The sequence below is a fragment of the Leuresthes tenuis genome, unplaced genomic scaffold (assembly GCF_036924035.1).
Source record: "Leuresthes tenuis unplaced genomic scaffold, fLeuTen1.0.hap1 SCAF_3, whole genome shotgun sequence".
Lineage (NCBI taxonomy): Eukaryota > Metazoa > Chordata > Actinopteri > Atheriniformes > Atherinopsidae > Leuresthes > Leuresthes tenuis.
The window spans coordinates 38,916,856-38,933,685 of NW_027325357.1; the positions used below are offsets into that span (position 1 = coordinate 38,916,856).

The 16,830-nt window shown below is 41.7% G+C and overlaps 1 protein-coding gene across 2 annotated transcripts in view; it reads left to right on the plus strand.

Moving 5' to 3' along the window:
- phf2 (PHD finger protein 2) overlaps window positions 1-16,830 on the plus strand; it is a 57,773-nt gene that overhangs the window by 21,289 nt on the left and 19,654 nt on the right. For both annotated transcript variants that reach the window (XM_072382988.1, XM_072382989.1), the window contains exons 5-13: window positions 9,110-9,251; window positions 9,361-9,547; window positions 9,707-9,869; window positions 10,243-10,330; window positions 10,574-10,680; window positions 12,029-12,120; window positions 12,209-12,298; window positions 12,611-12,964; window positions 13,812-13,928. In XM_072382988.1, the coding sequence (XP_072239089.1) occupies window positions 9,110-9,251; window positions 9,361-9,547; window positions 9,707-9,869; window positions 10,243-10,330; window positions 10,574-10,680; window positions 12,029-12,120; window positions 12,209-12,298; window positions 12,611-12,964; window positions 13,812-13,928 (1,340 nt within the window). The remainder of the gene's footprint in view (window positions 1-9,109; window positions 9,252-9,360; window positions 9,548-9,706; window positions 9,870-10,242; window positions 10,331-10,573; window positions 10,681-12,028; window positions 12,121-12,208; window positions 12,299-12,610; window positions 12,965-13,811; window positions 13,929-16,830) is intronic.

Consider the following 16,830-nt stretch of genomic DNA (forward strand, 5'->3'; position numbering starts at 1 on the left):
TGGACAAACACATTAAGGCAATAACAAAGTCAGCCTACTATCACCTTAAGAATATATCAAGGCTAAAAGATCTGATGTCTCAGCAGGACCTGGAAAAACTAGTCCATGCATTCATCTTTAGTAGGCTTGATTATTGTAATAGCATCTTTACAGGTCTGCCTAAAAAGTCAGTTAGACAACTGCAGCTCATCCAGAACTCAGCTGCTCGAGTCCTCACTAAGACCAAAAAAGTGGAGCACATCAGTCCAGCTCTGAAGTCTTTACACTGGCTGCCTGTCCATCAGAGGATAGACTTTAAAGTTCTGATGCTGGTCTATAAAGCTCTGAATGGTCAAGGACCAAAATACATCAGTGACCTCCTGACCCACTATGAACCTTCCAGACCCCTCAGGTCATCTGGATCCAGTTTTTTATCAGTTCCCAGAGTCAAAACCAGACATGGAGAAGCTGCATTCAGCTTCTATGCTCCACATGTCTGGAACAAACTCCCAGAAAGCCTCAGATCAGCTGAAACACTCAGTGTATTTAAGTCCAGGTTGAAGACACACCTATTTTCAGCTGCATTTGAATAAGCTTGAGTTTCAAAACGGAATCATGTTTTAACTATCGATTTTATCTTTCATATATATAATTTTTTTCAGATTTTATCTATTGTTCTTATTTGCTTCTTTTGTTTAAATTTCAAATCATGCTTTTTATTTCTTCTGTTTTAATGTCTCTGTGAAGCACTTTGAATCACCTTGTTGTTGAATTGTGCTATACAAATAAACTTGCCTTGCCTTGCCTTGAAGATAAGAAACTATTGAACAAAACTTAAAAGAATACAGAATGAATCGTACCAATCTGATTGAATTGATAATTCCTTGTTTCGTGATTGGTTTGTCTTGTTTTTACATGTAATTATGTTTTTTATTATATGAATTTATAGTTACTATTTTTCAACCTGTCTGCAAGCCAAGTTTCCCTTGGGGACAATAAAAGCAACTGAACTGAACTGAAGTACACAGGAAATTATGAAGTCCATCGCTCACTTCAAAAACTGTAAAACTTATTAAACCAATCTCCACCCACAATTTTAGCTCAATTTACACCAAATGTGCAAGAGCATTTTCAGGCAACAGCATCTTCAGGCTGTCCTCAAAAAACTACTGCACAGATTTTTAGAGGTGTTCATCTGTACCTGCCTCACGATTCAATCTGATTCCAATTCCGATGATCTGCTTAACGATTCGATTTGGGTCTGCAATGCATCACGATTTTTCTCATTCAATTTTTCTTTGTCAATTATTACTTACTACAAGCAGTCCGATACATATTGTTTTGAACTCCTTTTTTTATTTCAGTATCCCTGAATAACAAAACATAAATCTTACCACTGTAGTGAATTACAATTTTTAAAGTATGCTGCCTATAATTACTTAAATAATAAAAATTTAGAGCAGTTCTAAGACAGAGTACTTCTGAACTTTGCAACCACACACTGACTGTGCAAAATAGTAAACAAACACTGTGTTAGTTGATTCTTTCACATGTAGTACCCCAAAACAAATAGCATAGGCGTAGCCTACCTATTTTTTATTAGAGTGCAAATATTAAATTTTCAAAACAAAACAATACCTTGTTTTACATTGCAAGTGTGCTGTATAAAAATAATTTAGCAGCTTGAAGACAAGGACTCTTAAGAACCTGATAATAATGTGTGGCAATCACATCATACAGCTGCAACATAGATGTAAACATAAATCTTAATAAAGTTGTAAACCCAAAATAAATACATAGGCCTAGCCTACACCTACAACCAATTTCAGAGGAAATGTATGTATGTGTCAAAATTTATTTTGACCAAACTGTAGAATAACTGCTCACTCTTTAGCATTTTGGATTTCCACTCATTGATTCCATTACCTGGGCTTTGGTTTTGTCGCACAATGCAGGCACAGTGGTTTCTGTGAAGTGTCTTCTTGTGGGCAGGTTATACCAAGGCTCAAGTGTCTTCAGGAGGTAGCAAAACCTGACATTTTCTACCACCGAATAGAGCTGTAGATCCTTAGCAATGAAACATGCAACAGAACGGGTGATCCTCTTCCCTCTCTCCAAAGCGGTCGGCAAAGTTGTCAGCGCTTGTTAAATTGTTAGCTGGGATGTGCTCGCTGTTTTCGTGGCTGTTGCTGCGAGGGGTGGGCGATATGACGATATTAAATCGTGAACAATTGCAACGTGAAGACGAGCCGTAATGATCTGTCAAACTGCAGAGATCATGGGATCGTCTAGGGCACATTCTATAAATTGCAGTTCTATGCTGATGCACCGACGCACCAGACTTATTACGTTGTCAACCTGACTAACCAATCACAGCGAATTACGGGCAGTGACACGATTTCTTACCCGCCTCCTTGTTTGTGTGTGTAGCAGTAGCCGTCACATTGCTGCATTGATGCAGAATCGTACACGGCCGAATCGCGATGCATCTTAGAATTGATCATTTTTCCCACCTCTACAGATTTTTGATTGATCAACATTGAGCCAACAGTGTATTAAAATGTTTGATTGTAAACGTAAATGTACATATACTAGTATATAGGTATCTCTGAGAATAGAGAATATCTATCCACCACATATAGCATATATGTTATGGGATTTAAAGACATTCTAGCAGCTGACGTGAAAACCTCTTTAAGACACACCACACCTACTGTGGCTTCCCCTGCGCCCTATAATTGGACCCAGCTGCGCAGGGATCAGCTGATTCACTTGATTTGAACGGTTTCCGAGTGGCCTTGGTGCGGAGAGATATTCTCTATTCTCAGAGAACCAGGGAGTGTTACACTGTAACCCCATGTTCTCTGTCGTAAGAGAATATCTGTCCACCACGCATAGAATATATGTTATGGGCTCTGCAAGACACACCGTGAGGGTCCCAAGGAGACAGAGCAGTCACCGCTCCACGAGTAACCGCACTCAAATTTACGGTGTGTACAAAGCCACCACAAACTATATACAAACATACGTACTTAAGGTGGCGACACCGCAAGATGCTATGTGCCACCACCCCTGTACATGATTCCTGCATAACCAACTCTGCCAGACGCAAGGGCTGGGTGCAAGGACGAGGTCACTCAGATAGCCTGCACTCCGCTATACGCTAACATAAATCTTAAGTGCCCGAACCGGGCACAGCGCTGACCATTGCAGACCCACACCTGCCCTGGAGGGCCTAAGGGGTCGCAGCTCCACTGAGTGACTTAAGTGAAAATTAGTGAGCACCTTAGGTAAAAATGCTGGATTCGGAGGGAGGATGACACCTGCATCCTCCGGAAGGAAGCAGCAGCAGCAACTCTCCTGTGAGAGAGCCTGCAGTTCCCCTACCCTCTTTGCAGATGTAATTGCAAGGAGGAAAGCCAGCTTGATCAACCAGCCACTGAAGGCTCACGGTTTCCAGGGGCTCAAAGGACTCCTGTCCCAAAGCTGACAGGACCCTGCTCAGGTCCCATGTCAGGATAGTTGGCCTACTGCATGGCACCAGCCTCTGCGCCCCCTTGAGGAACTGTGCTATGAGGCTAGCATCCTGTGCAGCTAGCTTAGCCTCACCAACACGAGAGGCTTTTATAGCTGCTACTACACCCCTCAGGGTGGAACTTGACTTACCTGATTCCAGGAGCTCTTGCAGGTATCTGAGTACCTCTGGAGCCGAGCATGACATTACGTCATACTGGTTGGCATTGCACCATGACACAAAGAGCTCCCACTGATAGGAGTAAGCCGCCCTTGTTGATGGGGCTCGAGCATTCTGCAGGGTATGAACCACTGAACCCGATAGCCCCATGTCTAATAAGCTGGCCCTCTCAGTGGCCAGGCCCAGAGATTCAGCCCCTGTGGAAAGAGGTGGAACAGGGTCCCCTGTAGGGTTGGGTATCGTTTGAATTTGAACGATTCTGGTTTCAGTTCCTCCTTTCAATTCCGGCTCCTAATGATTCTCGATTCCGATTCTTTTAAGAGGCAGGGTCAAAAAAGTTTACATTCAATGAGCTAGCTAACCAGAGTTCTTTCTGGATGAAATAGTCTATTTACTTTTTATTAACTTTACTATGAATTTCTCCCAGGGCTATTTTAAACCAGTAAATAAATGTCAAACCTATGAACTTGAATATAAATGTTATGAATTTATGAACTTTCACAAGAGCTTTATTTTTGAAACCATAAACATATCCTGGGTGTATGAAAAAACATTAAACATTACTGAGCTCCCACTGATGAGCTAACATGGTGCAGAACAACTCAGTCCAGATTAGCAGCAGGTACAGTAAAATCAGAAAAAGTTCTTGTTCAGGAAAATGATCATATCTGCTTTCTCAGGGAGTATGTGTGAGCGTTCTGGATAGATGATGTTTCCTGCAGTGGAGAAGACACGTTCGCTGGGTGTAGAAGAAGCTTGAACGCATAAATATGAGAAAGCTAGATCTGACGGCAAAGGGCAAGTCTTTCGTTGGTTCCACTACTATACAGCAGGGTCCTCAGACATAATGGCCTGTGGAATTTCCTAGTACATCTGCAGCTCTCTCTCCACCCATTTCTTGATGGACATGGAGCTCTGCTGTGACACTATGTTTTGTGCCTCTTCCTCAGTGAACAGCTCCTCCAGTAGAGTCTTTCTGGACAGTTTGCAGGGAGGCGGTTGCAAACCAAATAAAAGGTTCATCAGTATTATCACTAAAAAGGAAAAACATTCATTCAAGGCATGATTATTATTAAGATTGAGAACCTATATAATTTCAGCTTTCACTTACACTCTCCTCCTCATCCTTATCTTCCCCTTCCTCATTCTCACACCTTTCAGACTGCACGGTGTCCTCATCATTTCCACAGTCTTTCTCTGTTGAATACAAAGAACATAACTAGCATTTAGATCTCAGATTTTTAATAGCTGAAAAGGACTGTTGTGCATGAATGACATTTCACCTGCTCAATCAGCTTTCTCTGGATCTGGTCCCAGACACGGTCATCCACTTTCTGTTTAAAGCACGAATCCAATGCAGTGGCCACTTGGGAAAAGTTCCTGATCTCATCATTCTGCAAAACACATATCCTTTAAATGTTTGATAAAGCCACAGGAATAAAGATATTTCTATTCTTCATCAATTTCTTTCCAGCTGCCTGCCCCCAGTCACTTACCTGGTAGCGCTTGGATAGGTTTTTTAAGGTTGGATACAAACACTGTGTCTCCCTCTTTCACAGTCAGATGTACCTCAAGCTTTTGGAGAATGGGTAGTATCTGTCCGCATGTGGGTCTCTTTTCTGAAGACATGCAGAGTATGGACGTGTAGAGAACTTTCATGAGACTGATGAAGTCTTCTGCTCTCCGAAAATCCTCCTCAGTCAGCCAAGCAAGCCTGTATGAAAAAGAATACAGCACACAAAGATCAGTGTTAGAAATATTCTCTTTCTTTTCTTAAAAAAGGACCTTACATATACACTCCCTACATTAGCACATAGTCTATCATAATGACAGCTCTTTGTAGTAAGTCAAGACAATCAATTCACTGATGCAGTGCATTCACTCTTATACTGTTCTTTGAATTCATATTTTGTGTGTATTGGTATTTTTTGTGTCTAAGCTTAATACATCAGGATCAAATATCTTATCCAGCTAGTCTATCTATCTCTACCTGTCCCTTTCCATATTCTGTCTCAGCCGTTGATCCAAGCTGGCTGCTTGAATTGCAGGGTACTGCTCTGTGAAACTCTCCAGCATTAGGTAAAGAGAATTCCAGCGCGTTCTCACATCAAGAGTGAGAGAGTGTCGGGGCAGCTCTGATAGAAACAAGAACATTACTTTGAAGTGATGTTAATTGTAATTAATTGTATTTATAATTATAAAACAGTAATTGTATTTAAAAGAAGTAGTCAAATACTGTAGTACTACTCTGCAGAACTCAAATAATAATAAGATCAGAAATATAAAGTTATTACGTTAATTTCATACATTGCACAACGGTTAAATAAAGTGAACTTCGTGTTTCTTACGTAGAAGTTCTTGCTTCTCCTGGAAAACCACCTTTGCCACCAAGCACCTCTTCATCCACTCAACAATGGTTCGGACCTTGGCCACCCACTGACTCACTGAATTTAAGGAGTACAGACTTTGTGCTGCTAGATTAAGTATGTTGGCAAAGCAGCACATTTTCACAATTGTAGGCGCTTAATGGCCACATCCATATTGGCAGCATTATCAACAGCGATTGCTACAATTTTGTCAAAAATGCCAAACTCTGACAGAACGTCACTGATTTCCTCTGCCACAACACAACTGGTCTGAGCTTTGTACACAGCTTTTGCTTTTAGCACTTTTTGCTGCATTTTGCCCTCCACTATATAGTGTGCTGTGATGGTAAGGTAATGGTCCTGTGTGATGCTAGTCCAGCCATCACATGTGAGTGCAACAGAGCAGACTTCACTGAGCTCTGTAATTACATTGGACTTCAAGGTGGACTATTAATTAGCTTAGCTCTATCATTATTGCTTAACTAACCTAAATGTTGGTGATTCCACATCTGACAAGGGATGCAACCTTTTTACAATATATGCTGTAACCTTTCTGTGGCACTGCTTCACCCGTGGACTGGACAACATCTTGCACTCAGGGGCCAAAGAAACTTGTTCAGGCCCCTGAGGTCCAAAATAGGACGGAGTGTCCCATCGCGTTTTGGGATCAGAAAATAAGGTGAATAGAAACCCGCCTGGCTGTCGTCTTGTTCCTCTTTTCTGATGGCCCCCTTGGCCAGGAGAGTGGACACCTCTGACCGCAAGATCTCTCTGCGCTGGTGATCTGCAACCATGGTAAAAGCAGTTACTGAACTCACAGGAGGGGCGCTCAAAAACTGAAAACGATACCCCTCAGTCAGGGGTCCACCCCCAGGAATTCCCATGCTGCATGAGGCCCCTGAGGGTTTATGCCGACAGGTGGAAAAATGGCGTCAGGACTGGGGCTTGGGGCCCCGGGGTTCTTTACTCCCGCGCCCTCTCTGTCCGTTCCTGCTGCGTCGTGCCACATCCGGCCGGACCCTGAGGTCTGTTGGTGCCCTTGCTGTGGACGACGCACCTCCTGCCAGCCAGTGGTCTGCCTCAGGGCGTTTGACATTTCTCGAGCCACACAATGAGCCTCCTGCGCCTGCTGGATCATGGCCGTCGCATAGCGGTCGATTCCACAGGCAGCCTGAGCAGACACGCCCTGTCTTCAGGCTGCAACTGGGACTGGGACAGCCACAGATTTGTGTATTTTATGTTTCTAACAAAAATTAACTTATATATGGGGAGAGAAAGGACACTGTCGTGTCCCTGCCACACAACACAATAAGAGGAAGCGTTTCTTTTTTCTTTTCGAAATGACAAGAAAGCCATCCAGGAAAAAGGTGCTGGCCGTGCCCCCAACTTGCCGCTTCTCTGGCCAGCTGTACCTATACAGCACAATCCTCATGGACAACTTCCCCACACCACAGGGAAAAAGGAGATATGAGAGAAGTCGCTGGCTGCAGCTGCGACTTTGTCTCTTCCTCAGCCAACTGTACGCTCAGTACCCCCAGCTCAACTCCTCTTCCCCAAGAAATGTAAGGGAGCAAAGGCAGCTTTTCACCCTGAGAGGAGTCCAACACAGACCAGCTCTCTACCCAAAGTTATGTGGAGGCCCAAAAGCCACCATTCAACTCCCTCTCTCACACAATTCGTCTCTCTTTTGCTCTCACTTTGTCTGATCTGCAGTGAAAATCAGAGAAGCAGCTGATCCCTGCACAGCTGGGTCCATTTATAGGGCGCAGGTAGGCGTGGTAGGCGTGGTGTGTCTTAAAGAGGTTTTCATGTCAGCTGCTAGAATGTCAGTAAATCCCATAACATATATTCTATATGTGGTGGAGAGATATTCTCTTACGGTGCGTTTGATTAAGTCTCCTTGGCCGGTGATAGATTGGTGTCGAACTGTCATTATACTGTCCGAACCGTCCGAGTGGTTCATGCCAGGCTCAAATCAAACCCACCACTGATGATGAATGTCACCAAAAGCGCTTTTTTTTTTTTCAAAAGACGCAGGTGTTAAAGTTGTGTTGACTGGAAAGAGGCAGACTAGAAAACCGCAAAACCAACTGGGGCAGTGCAGGCGGGGGATCAAGGCTACCGTGGCCTCAGGGCAGAGGCCAAATTGCCATGGCCCTCGTGGCCCTCGTGAATTTCAATAGGAACAGCTTACGCAAAAAAAAATTGAAAAAATTTATATGTTTACCTCTAATGCATCAACTCCTTGATAATGGCACTGTTTAGAAATTGAGTAGACTGATTAATGTGGAACATGAGTAAAAATATTAAAATAGCAGCTGTGATGGAGGTCAGGACTCTGCTCAGGATTTTGCAAGACAGCTTACATGTCTGAAGTGCAGGAAATTACAAAAAGTAATTTTATCTTGACCTCGCCACGTCATGTATAATTCATTGTAGGTCATGCATAAAGTTACTTCTGTTGTGCTGTACGAAGAAACGTGCAGAGCAGCTTCTTCTCTTTTGGGAGGCTCATAAGGATCCTGCTGCTGTATGAAAGCTGCAAGTTTGTCATAAACTCAGAGGAAAGAGTCCTGCAAACAGCTGGAAGCAACAAACACACCCTCAGCTCTGGTTTATGTCAAAACCCAGATTGCTTCAATTACTGGTGAGCCTCATTAATTTGACCCTTTGCAGAGTCTCACTTTACCACAGAAAAGTTGTTATATATTCCTTTAAGTTTGGGATAGATGGAAAGTTGTAGAGCAAAGTTAAATTATTAAAAACTGAACATACATGAATGGTATTTTGTAATTTTGGAAGTCTGTGTGCCAATTGGTGACCTGGCATCAATTTTTCTTTTTAATAATAAAAAAAATAATACTGTCTGGCTTTCACTAGGGGGCACATGTGATCTATCTGTACACTGTACTGCTGCTCAGAGATCAGATCAGTTGTTACACATCAAAACCACAGTTAACTGCTGCAGACATATTTTGCTGAGCAGTTTTCCAGCTTAAGAAAATGTTTATCTTGTAGATGTTTAGTTTTTCTTCAGATTGTCTTACCGTGTCCTCTGTTCATGTCTCAGGTCCTGATGTTGATGTGGACGTTGTGGACGTCACCAAACAGACAGACAGCAAGATGAAGCTCAAAGAGTTTGTTGATTACTACTACAGCACAAACAGGAAGAAAGTGTTAAACGTCATAAACCTTGAGTTTTCAGACACAAGGTACCAGCTCTATCTGATAGTGAAGTTTGGAAAGGGACATTTTTTTATATAAAGATCATTTGATAGTGTTGTAGAAAACTCAAGGTGTTTTTCTGCTTGTCTGGAACAGAATGAACAGTGTAGTGGAGAGTCCACAGATTGTGCGGCGGTTGTCCTGGGTAGAAAACTACTGGCCTGATGACGCTCTACTCGGAAAGCCAAAAGTCACCAAATACTGTCTCATCTGTGTTAAAGACAGCTACACTGATTTTCACATCGAGTGCGGTGGAGCCTCCGTCTGGTACCATGTCCTAAAGGTCAGTCCCACTTTGGCTTAGGGCTGTAAGTTGTGTTAATTATGAGACACTCACCATTGTCCTCTTCTATGATGAGAAATCAGTGTTGTCTGTGCTAGCTAATGCTCCCCCTCTCATGTGATCATAACAATAATGCTGAAAATGTCATGGCCCTTGCAGGGAGAAAAGATTTTCTTCCTGATCAAGCCCACCTCGGCCAACCTGTCTCTGTACGAGCGCTGGAGGTCATCGTCAAATCACAGTGAGATGTTCTTTGCCGACCAGGTGGACAAGTGTTACAAATGCACCCTGAAGCAAGGCCAGACCCTTTTCATCCCGTCAGGTCAGAACTGCATTTGTGATGAAACAGAAATTAAATCACAGCTTCTTTACAAGCACAGTGTGTTCAAACAGAATATACATTATTGAGACATTAAATAAGTGATTAATAAAAAAGTGATTTCTAAATGGTTTATTACCTGTACAAATAAATGACACGTTAGTGTGGATGACAGGGTGTATTAGATCATCTCAGAGCTTTAGGGCTACATCTAACACCAATACAAGATTAGAAGGCAAGAAAAATGTTTGTGTCATGTCAGTCAGTTTTATAGTGCATTGAGATTTATTATTCTAATCATTATCTCTCAGAAGTCTATGAGATCAGACTAAATTGATGAATCTTCCTGTAATGCTTGAATTTTTTCTTGACTTAGGATGGATCAATGCAATCCTGACTCCAGTCGACTGCCTGGCGTTCTCTGGACACTTCGTCCACAACCTGAGTGTGGAGATGCAGATGAGGTCAGTCTTATTACACACTTTTTGCTGTATAATCAACACTGTGTTTGGTAATTGGCCTTTGTTTTTCTGATTTACCATGATCTGTACAGCTGCAGATAGTCATGTCCATTTGCTTTTTGCTTAAAATTACACTGAATTTGTCTTTTCTTCCTTTGGAAATACTTTGGGAATTGCATAGTTGTTGCAACAAACCCATTGGTTATGCGTGATGATGTTTAGCTGAAACATGGTTTATTCTTCCAGAGCGTATGAAATCGAGAAACGGCTAAGGGTCAAAACTCTAACCCCCTTCCCCAACTTTGAGACGGCGTGCTGGTATGTGGGACGGCATTTCCTCGAGAGATTCAAAGGTGAAACTCTTAATCAGTTTTTATTTACATAAATCACTTTTGTTCTAATATGTGCTGTTTTAATGTTAATTTAGATTCTCATTTTTCCAGAGAATTGCATGAAGCAGAGAAAACACAAGCACTGTCAAAAATGTCTTCTTCTCGGCGACACATTCAGCGTGTCTGCTGTGCAGATGAGGAGCTGGATGCTCTAATATTATTTCAGTCATTAAATCAGTGAATCACAGAGTTCACAGATGGTTAGCTTCAAAAGGTTTGGCCTAGCTAGAATTACTTGCTCCATTACAAACCCGTGTTTAAGCTTGATTGCTTTTGTGTGTGGTGCACGAGACCAATAACTCACACAATCTTGCCATTCGTATAACATCATTATTTATTTTTAATCTTTAAGGTCAGTTCTTTTACTGCAGCATTCATTGTTATTAATGATTTCATGTTTTGAATGAATATCCACTTGAGTTAACAGGAATACTTGGCTATTCAGTCACTTCTTTAATATTATTTAAATTAACTAAAACAGCAATCAAAATTGAGTCTGAATTTGCATAAATCTAGGCTTTATTCATAGCAGTGCATTAAAGACAGCTAAGACTTCACGTTAAGTTAGATCCAGAATAGTTGAGTTAAATTAAGTCATAAAAAAAAAACAAGGAAAGTTTAATTTTCATTATCAATCGGACTGCTATTCTGGTAAACCTTTCTCGACATATTTACTGTTCAAAAAGAAGCCTTAACTTGACCTTATCAAGAGGCGGTGTCGAAATTTATTAGCTCCGAAGCATCTAGGCTGGACCATCACGCAGTGGGAACGTGTATTGTGGTCAGACCAAGTCTTTTTTGGAAGAAATGGCTGCCGTGTGCTCCAGACCAAAGACCAAAAAGAGGCATCCACTGTTACCAGCAACAAGCCCAAAAGCCAGGCTCTGTAATGGTATGGGGTTGTATCAGTGCTCTTGGCAAAGCTCATTTACACTTCTGAGACGGCAGTATTAAAGCAGAGTAGTTCATTTAGAGTTTAGTGCAACTGATGTTGCCTTCAAGACCACATGTTTTCCAGGGATTTCTGTGCATTTTTCACAAGGCAAAATCACATGCTGCACATATTACAAAGGCGTGACTGAGGGAGAAGAGGGTATGGGTTCCCAATTGTCCTGCCAGCAGTCCTGAATTAACCCCAGTAGAGACTGTAGTTGATGAGACAAATTTGTGAACCGTTATATTCAGTACGAGCCTGTAATTCTTTGCCGCACTAAACTTGCACAGTGTAGTTTAATGTATTTCTTTTTTATGCTGACCTCAAATAACCACGATTAATTCAGTGATAGCATTTGCATTTCTATTTCCTCAGGTTTACATAAAGCAAATAAGCAGCCAGCTCTGTACCTGATACATGGTGCCAAAATTATCAACGGAGCATTCAGAGCTTGGACTAGAAAACAGGTTTGAAATCATTCCCATTCTCAGGATATACCTGGTCATTTATTTTTGGACTATTGTTATGAAACTTTTGTTTGTTCTACTTAAACAGGCTCTCCTGGAACATGAAGATGAGCTTCCAGAAAACATGAAACCATCGCAGCTTATTAAGGATCTTGCCAAAGAGATCAGACTGTCAGAGGTTATTTTCTTTTATTTTCTCTCTATTTCTCATTTAATCTAGTCCTTGTGTCCATGGTAGTCCATGGTAGTTGTAGACCAAATGTAGACCAAACCTGAAATGCCAAAAACTATAACAAAGTGTCATGGTGTTAAAAATGGGTACCTTAACTAATAAAAAGTATCTTTATCTAAGATTTGAATTGATCAGTAAACTGATATTTTAAGTTGTACAGTAGAAGAGATTTAAATACTTCAAAGGGGTTTGATAGAAAGGTAAATATAGGTATAGGTATATATACTTCACATCCCAGTTCTCTGCCTTAATTTTCAGAATGCAACAAAAGCTATTAAGAGTGAGCCAAGCATCAAGATACCCATAGAGGAACCACCATCCACCCACTCTGAACCAGAGGAGCCCAATTCCCCACCACACATCCCATTGCCGAGCAGAGAAAAATCAAGGAAAAAAGCTTCCAAACCCCCAAAACCTCCTAAGCCTCCCAAACCCCCGAAGATGCCCAAGGCCCCCAAATCTCCAAAGGTACCCAAGGTCAAAGAAGGAGAAAAGAAAAAAGCAAAGAAAACAAAAGAGCGTTCACCGCCTCCGAAACCATCCAGCTTTGCAGCTCTTGAGTCTCATGCAAAGGACATCTTAAGTAAAATGGACCAGCCAAAAAAGACAAAGGTGAGCAGATTTGGATGTGAGCATATATAGATTTGTTGAATTGCTCATTCCAACCAGGTTTTTATCTTATGAGAGGCTTGATGTTTGTTCCAGTAGAGAGCTTGTCAAAATGATTGCCAAATACTGTCCAACTAGTTAAACAGCTAAGCTTTAAATATGACAGGAGAGGTAACTAGAGTGGCGAGCAGATTTGTCGTTCCTTTCTGCTTTGTACCCTCTAACTGGTGGATTTCCATTATTGGCTTTGCTTGAACACCTTTTAATTGCACATTCAAATGTGTTGCAATTAATAAAATGGTTAATTTCACTGACAAATAAATATCTAGATCAATCAATATTTCTATACATTCTTTATGTAGACAAAAATATATACCAGTATATATATACTCTTTATATAGAAATATATTTCTGGATGTCAGTGCTCCACACTTGGGGGTATTTCAAGGTGCATAAAGTTAGATTTTATGTCATTTAGATCTAGTGTAGTCTTTACAGCAGACTTATGCTTGGCATCCAAACTTTCTTCTACAATTAACATTCAAGTATGTTAAAACGTTGTTGGATAAATGACAACCATATGGTAACACAGATTCACCATATAGTTTCCTTCTTCTATTAGTTGATATTCTGTGTGTCACAGAGAGGAGACCCATCATTTATATGACAATAAATTATAATAAGAATTGAAGATATGTGAATCATATATCTGTTGCACAGCTTATAGCTGACCCCTGTTTCACTGCTGTCCCTGTGATTACACCATTCTGTCTTTGTAAGGCAGCAGTTACTCTTGACTGGATTTCTTTGTGAATGATTGTGTCTGTTCTTTAATATTTTAATTTTCCAGGCTGTTAAGAATGTTCTGAGCATGTCAGAGAAGGAATTATCAAAGCAGAACAATGTGGAGAAGTTTGAAATCAGAGAGCAGAATAAGAACAAGACTGAAGCTAAATGGAAGTATAAGGTAAGCTCTTTTCAGCTGACACGTTTTGTCATGATTTCTAACTAATTGCTGGTTGTTACAAGTCATAGTAAATAGTATCACAGTCTGTTAAAAGTTGATTTGATGTTCTTAAAAAAAGTTCTGAAAGTTACAAGCTGAGCTGTTTGGAAAAAGAAAAAAGAATAGATTATCCAAAAGTGATTTGCACACTTCACTTCAAAGCTATCATCAAATATAATGATATGGCCCAAGTCTTAAATTTTAGGCCTGCAGCTCATCATTCACCCTCTCAGAGTTTATCTAATGGAATTATGCCACATTATCCAGTGTGTTCCAGCTAAGTATTTACATATGCCCTCGTGTTTTGAAAAAAAGAAAGAAAAAAAAAGTTTGTTGTATGGTTTTTGCTGAATAACAGGAGGAAGCTTTGGAAAAAATTTTGTTGAACGGAAGGCATTAGAGGGCTTTAGTTTCATGGAAAATTCAATGCCAAACTGCTGTGGAATGTTTGCAGCCCCTCCAAGGATCTCCATTCAACTGCTCCTTCATATCGGGCCAAACATTAACAGATGGAGAGGAGACCCTGTTAGTTGTTCACCAATGTCAACAAAGACCATATTTTCCTCATGTGATCACTTTATGTTCATGTAAAGGCTCACAGCCCCTCTGTGTTTTGTGTGTGGGCTATTACTATTGTAAAGCATGATGGCGTTGATTTTTTTTAATTATACAGTTGATACTGATATAATTTTCTGTTTAGATCATTTAACTATTGAGTCAAACAACAAATATTAAATTTGCAACAAAATCAGCTGAATATGAGCGTGTATGCCTGGATTTTGGACTGGGAGAATGTGACATTGTTTGATTAGGATACAACAGACTAAGTGAATGGAACCCTTACAGACGAAAATACATTTATATATATACACTTTCACACACACACACACACACACACACACACACACATATATATGTACATATACAAATATTTGGGGCACTGTTTAAGATGTACATGAAAATAGAATGCAATGATTTGCAAATCTTATAAACCACTATTTTATACACAATACAACAAAGAAAACACAAAGTATTGAAACGTTGGGATAGGTCATGTTCATCACTGTGTAGGATCCACTCTACTTTTAATGACAGACTGTAAACATCTGGAAACCGAGGAGGAAATGGAATTCTTGGCCCTTGGGTGAGAAATGTTGTCACATTTTTCTCTGATACAGTATTGTAGCTGCTCAGTGGTATATACCTATTTGCACTGGCCGTAACATTCCAGATGTGAAAGTTGCTAGTTCCATAGGCACTTATGCACCCCCATTATTTTGAATTTTGAACTCAGACAAATGGTCCCTCTCTTCTTTATTTCAGAGAATGTGGTGTCCATTATTTCTGAAAACATTTTAATTAGTCAGACCACAGAACAGTTTTCCACTTCACCTCAGTACATTTTAAATAATCTTTGGCCCAGAGAAGATGGCAGTGTTTCTGGATTATTGTCACAGATGGCATCACATATGGCATTGTCTCTGTATGATCGGTGTCAGAGTTTGGTCCGCATTGCCGGCAATAAGTCGGAGGTGTTTCTGGTGAGGGTTGGACTCTGTCAGGGCTTTGTCACCGATTCTGTTCATAATTTTTATAGACAGAATTTCTAGGTGTAGCCAAGGCGTTGAGGGGGGTCCAATTTGGTGACCTCAGAATCAGGTCTCTGCTTTTTGCGGGTGGTGTGGTTCTATTAGCATCGTCAGGCCGTGACCTTCAGCTCTCACTGGAGCAGTTCGCAGCCGAGTGTGAAGCGGCTGGGATGATAATCAGCACCTCCAAATCTGAAACCATGGTCCTCAGTCGGAAAAAGGTGGAATGCCCTCTCCGGGTTGGGAATGAGATCCTTCCCCAAGTGAAGGAGTTCAAGTATCTCGGGGTCTTGTTCACGAGTGAGGGACGAATGGAACGTGAGATTGACAGGTGGATCTGTGCGCCGTCTGCAGTGTTGCGGGCTCTGCACCGACCTGTCGTAGTGAAGAAGGAGCTTCGCCTTCTGGCTCAGCTCTCGATTTACCGGTCAATCCTCACCTATGGTCACATGCTGTGGGTAGTGATCGAAAGAACGAGATCGCGAATACAAGCGACTTAAATGGGTTTCCTCCGCAGGGTGTCTGGGCTCTCCCTTTGAGATAGGGTGAGAAGCTCAGTCATCCGGGAGGGGCTCGGAGTAGAACCGCTGCTCCTCCGCATTGAGAGGAGTCAGATGAGGTGGCTCGGGCATCTGGTTAGGATGCCCCCTGGACGCCTCCCTGGGGAGGTGTTCCGGGCATGTCCCACTGGGAGGAGACCCCGGGGGAGACCCAGGACACGTTGGAGAGACTATGTCTCTCGTCTGGCCTGGGAACGCCTCGGGGTCCCCTTGGAAGAGCAGGAGGAAGTGGCCGGGGACAGAGACGCCTGGGTTTTTCTGCTCAAGCTGCTGTCCTCGCGACCCAATCCCCGGAGAAGCGGCAGGTGATGGATGGATGGATGGATGGATGGATGTCACATATGGCTTCTTCTTTGAATGACAGAGCTTTAACCTGCATTAGTGGATGGCACGGTGAACTGTGTTCACAGACAATCATTTCTGGAAATGTTCCTGAGCACATGCAGTGATTTTCATGAGTGAATCAAGCCTGTCTTCAGTGCAGTATGCGCTGGGGGCCTGAAGACCATGGGCATCTAATTTAGATTTCTGGACACGTCCCTTCTGCACAGAGATGTCTCCAGATTCTCTGAATCTTTCGATGATATTATGTACTGTAGATGCCTAAAAAGTGCAATTTTACCACAAGGAACATCCTTTTTTGCAGTTCATTTTTTTAGCTCCCACCCAAACTTTTCATATTTAGAATGAGCTAATGTATTTTTAATGAAGTAG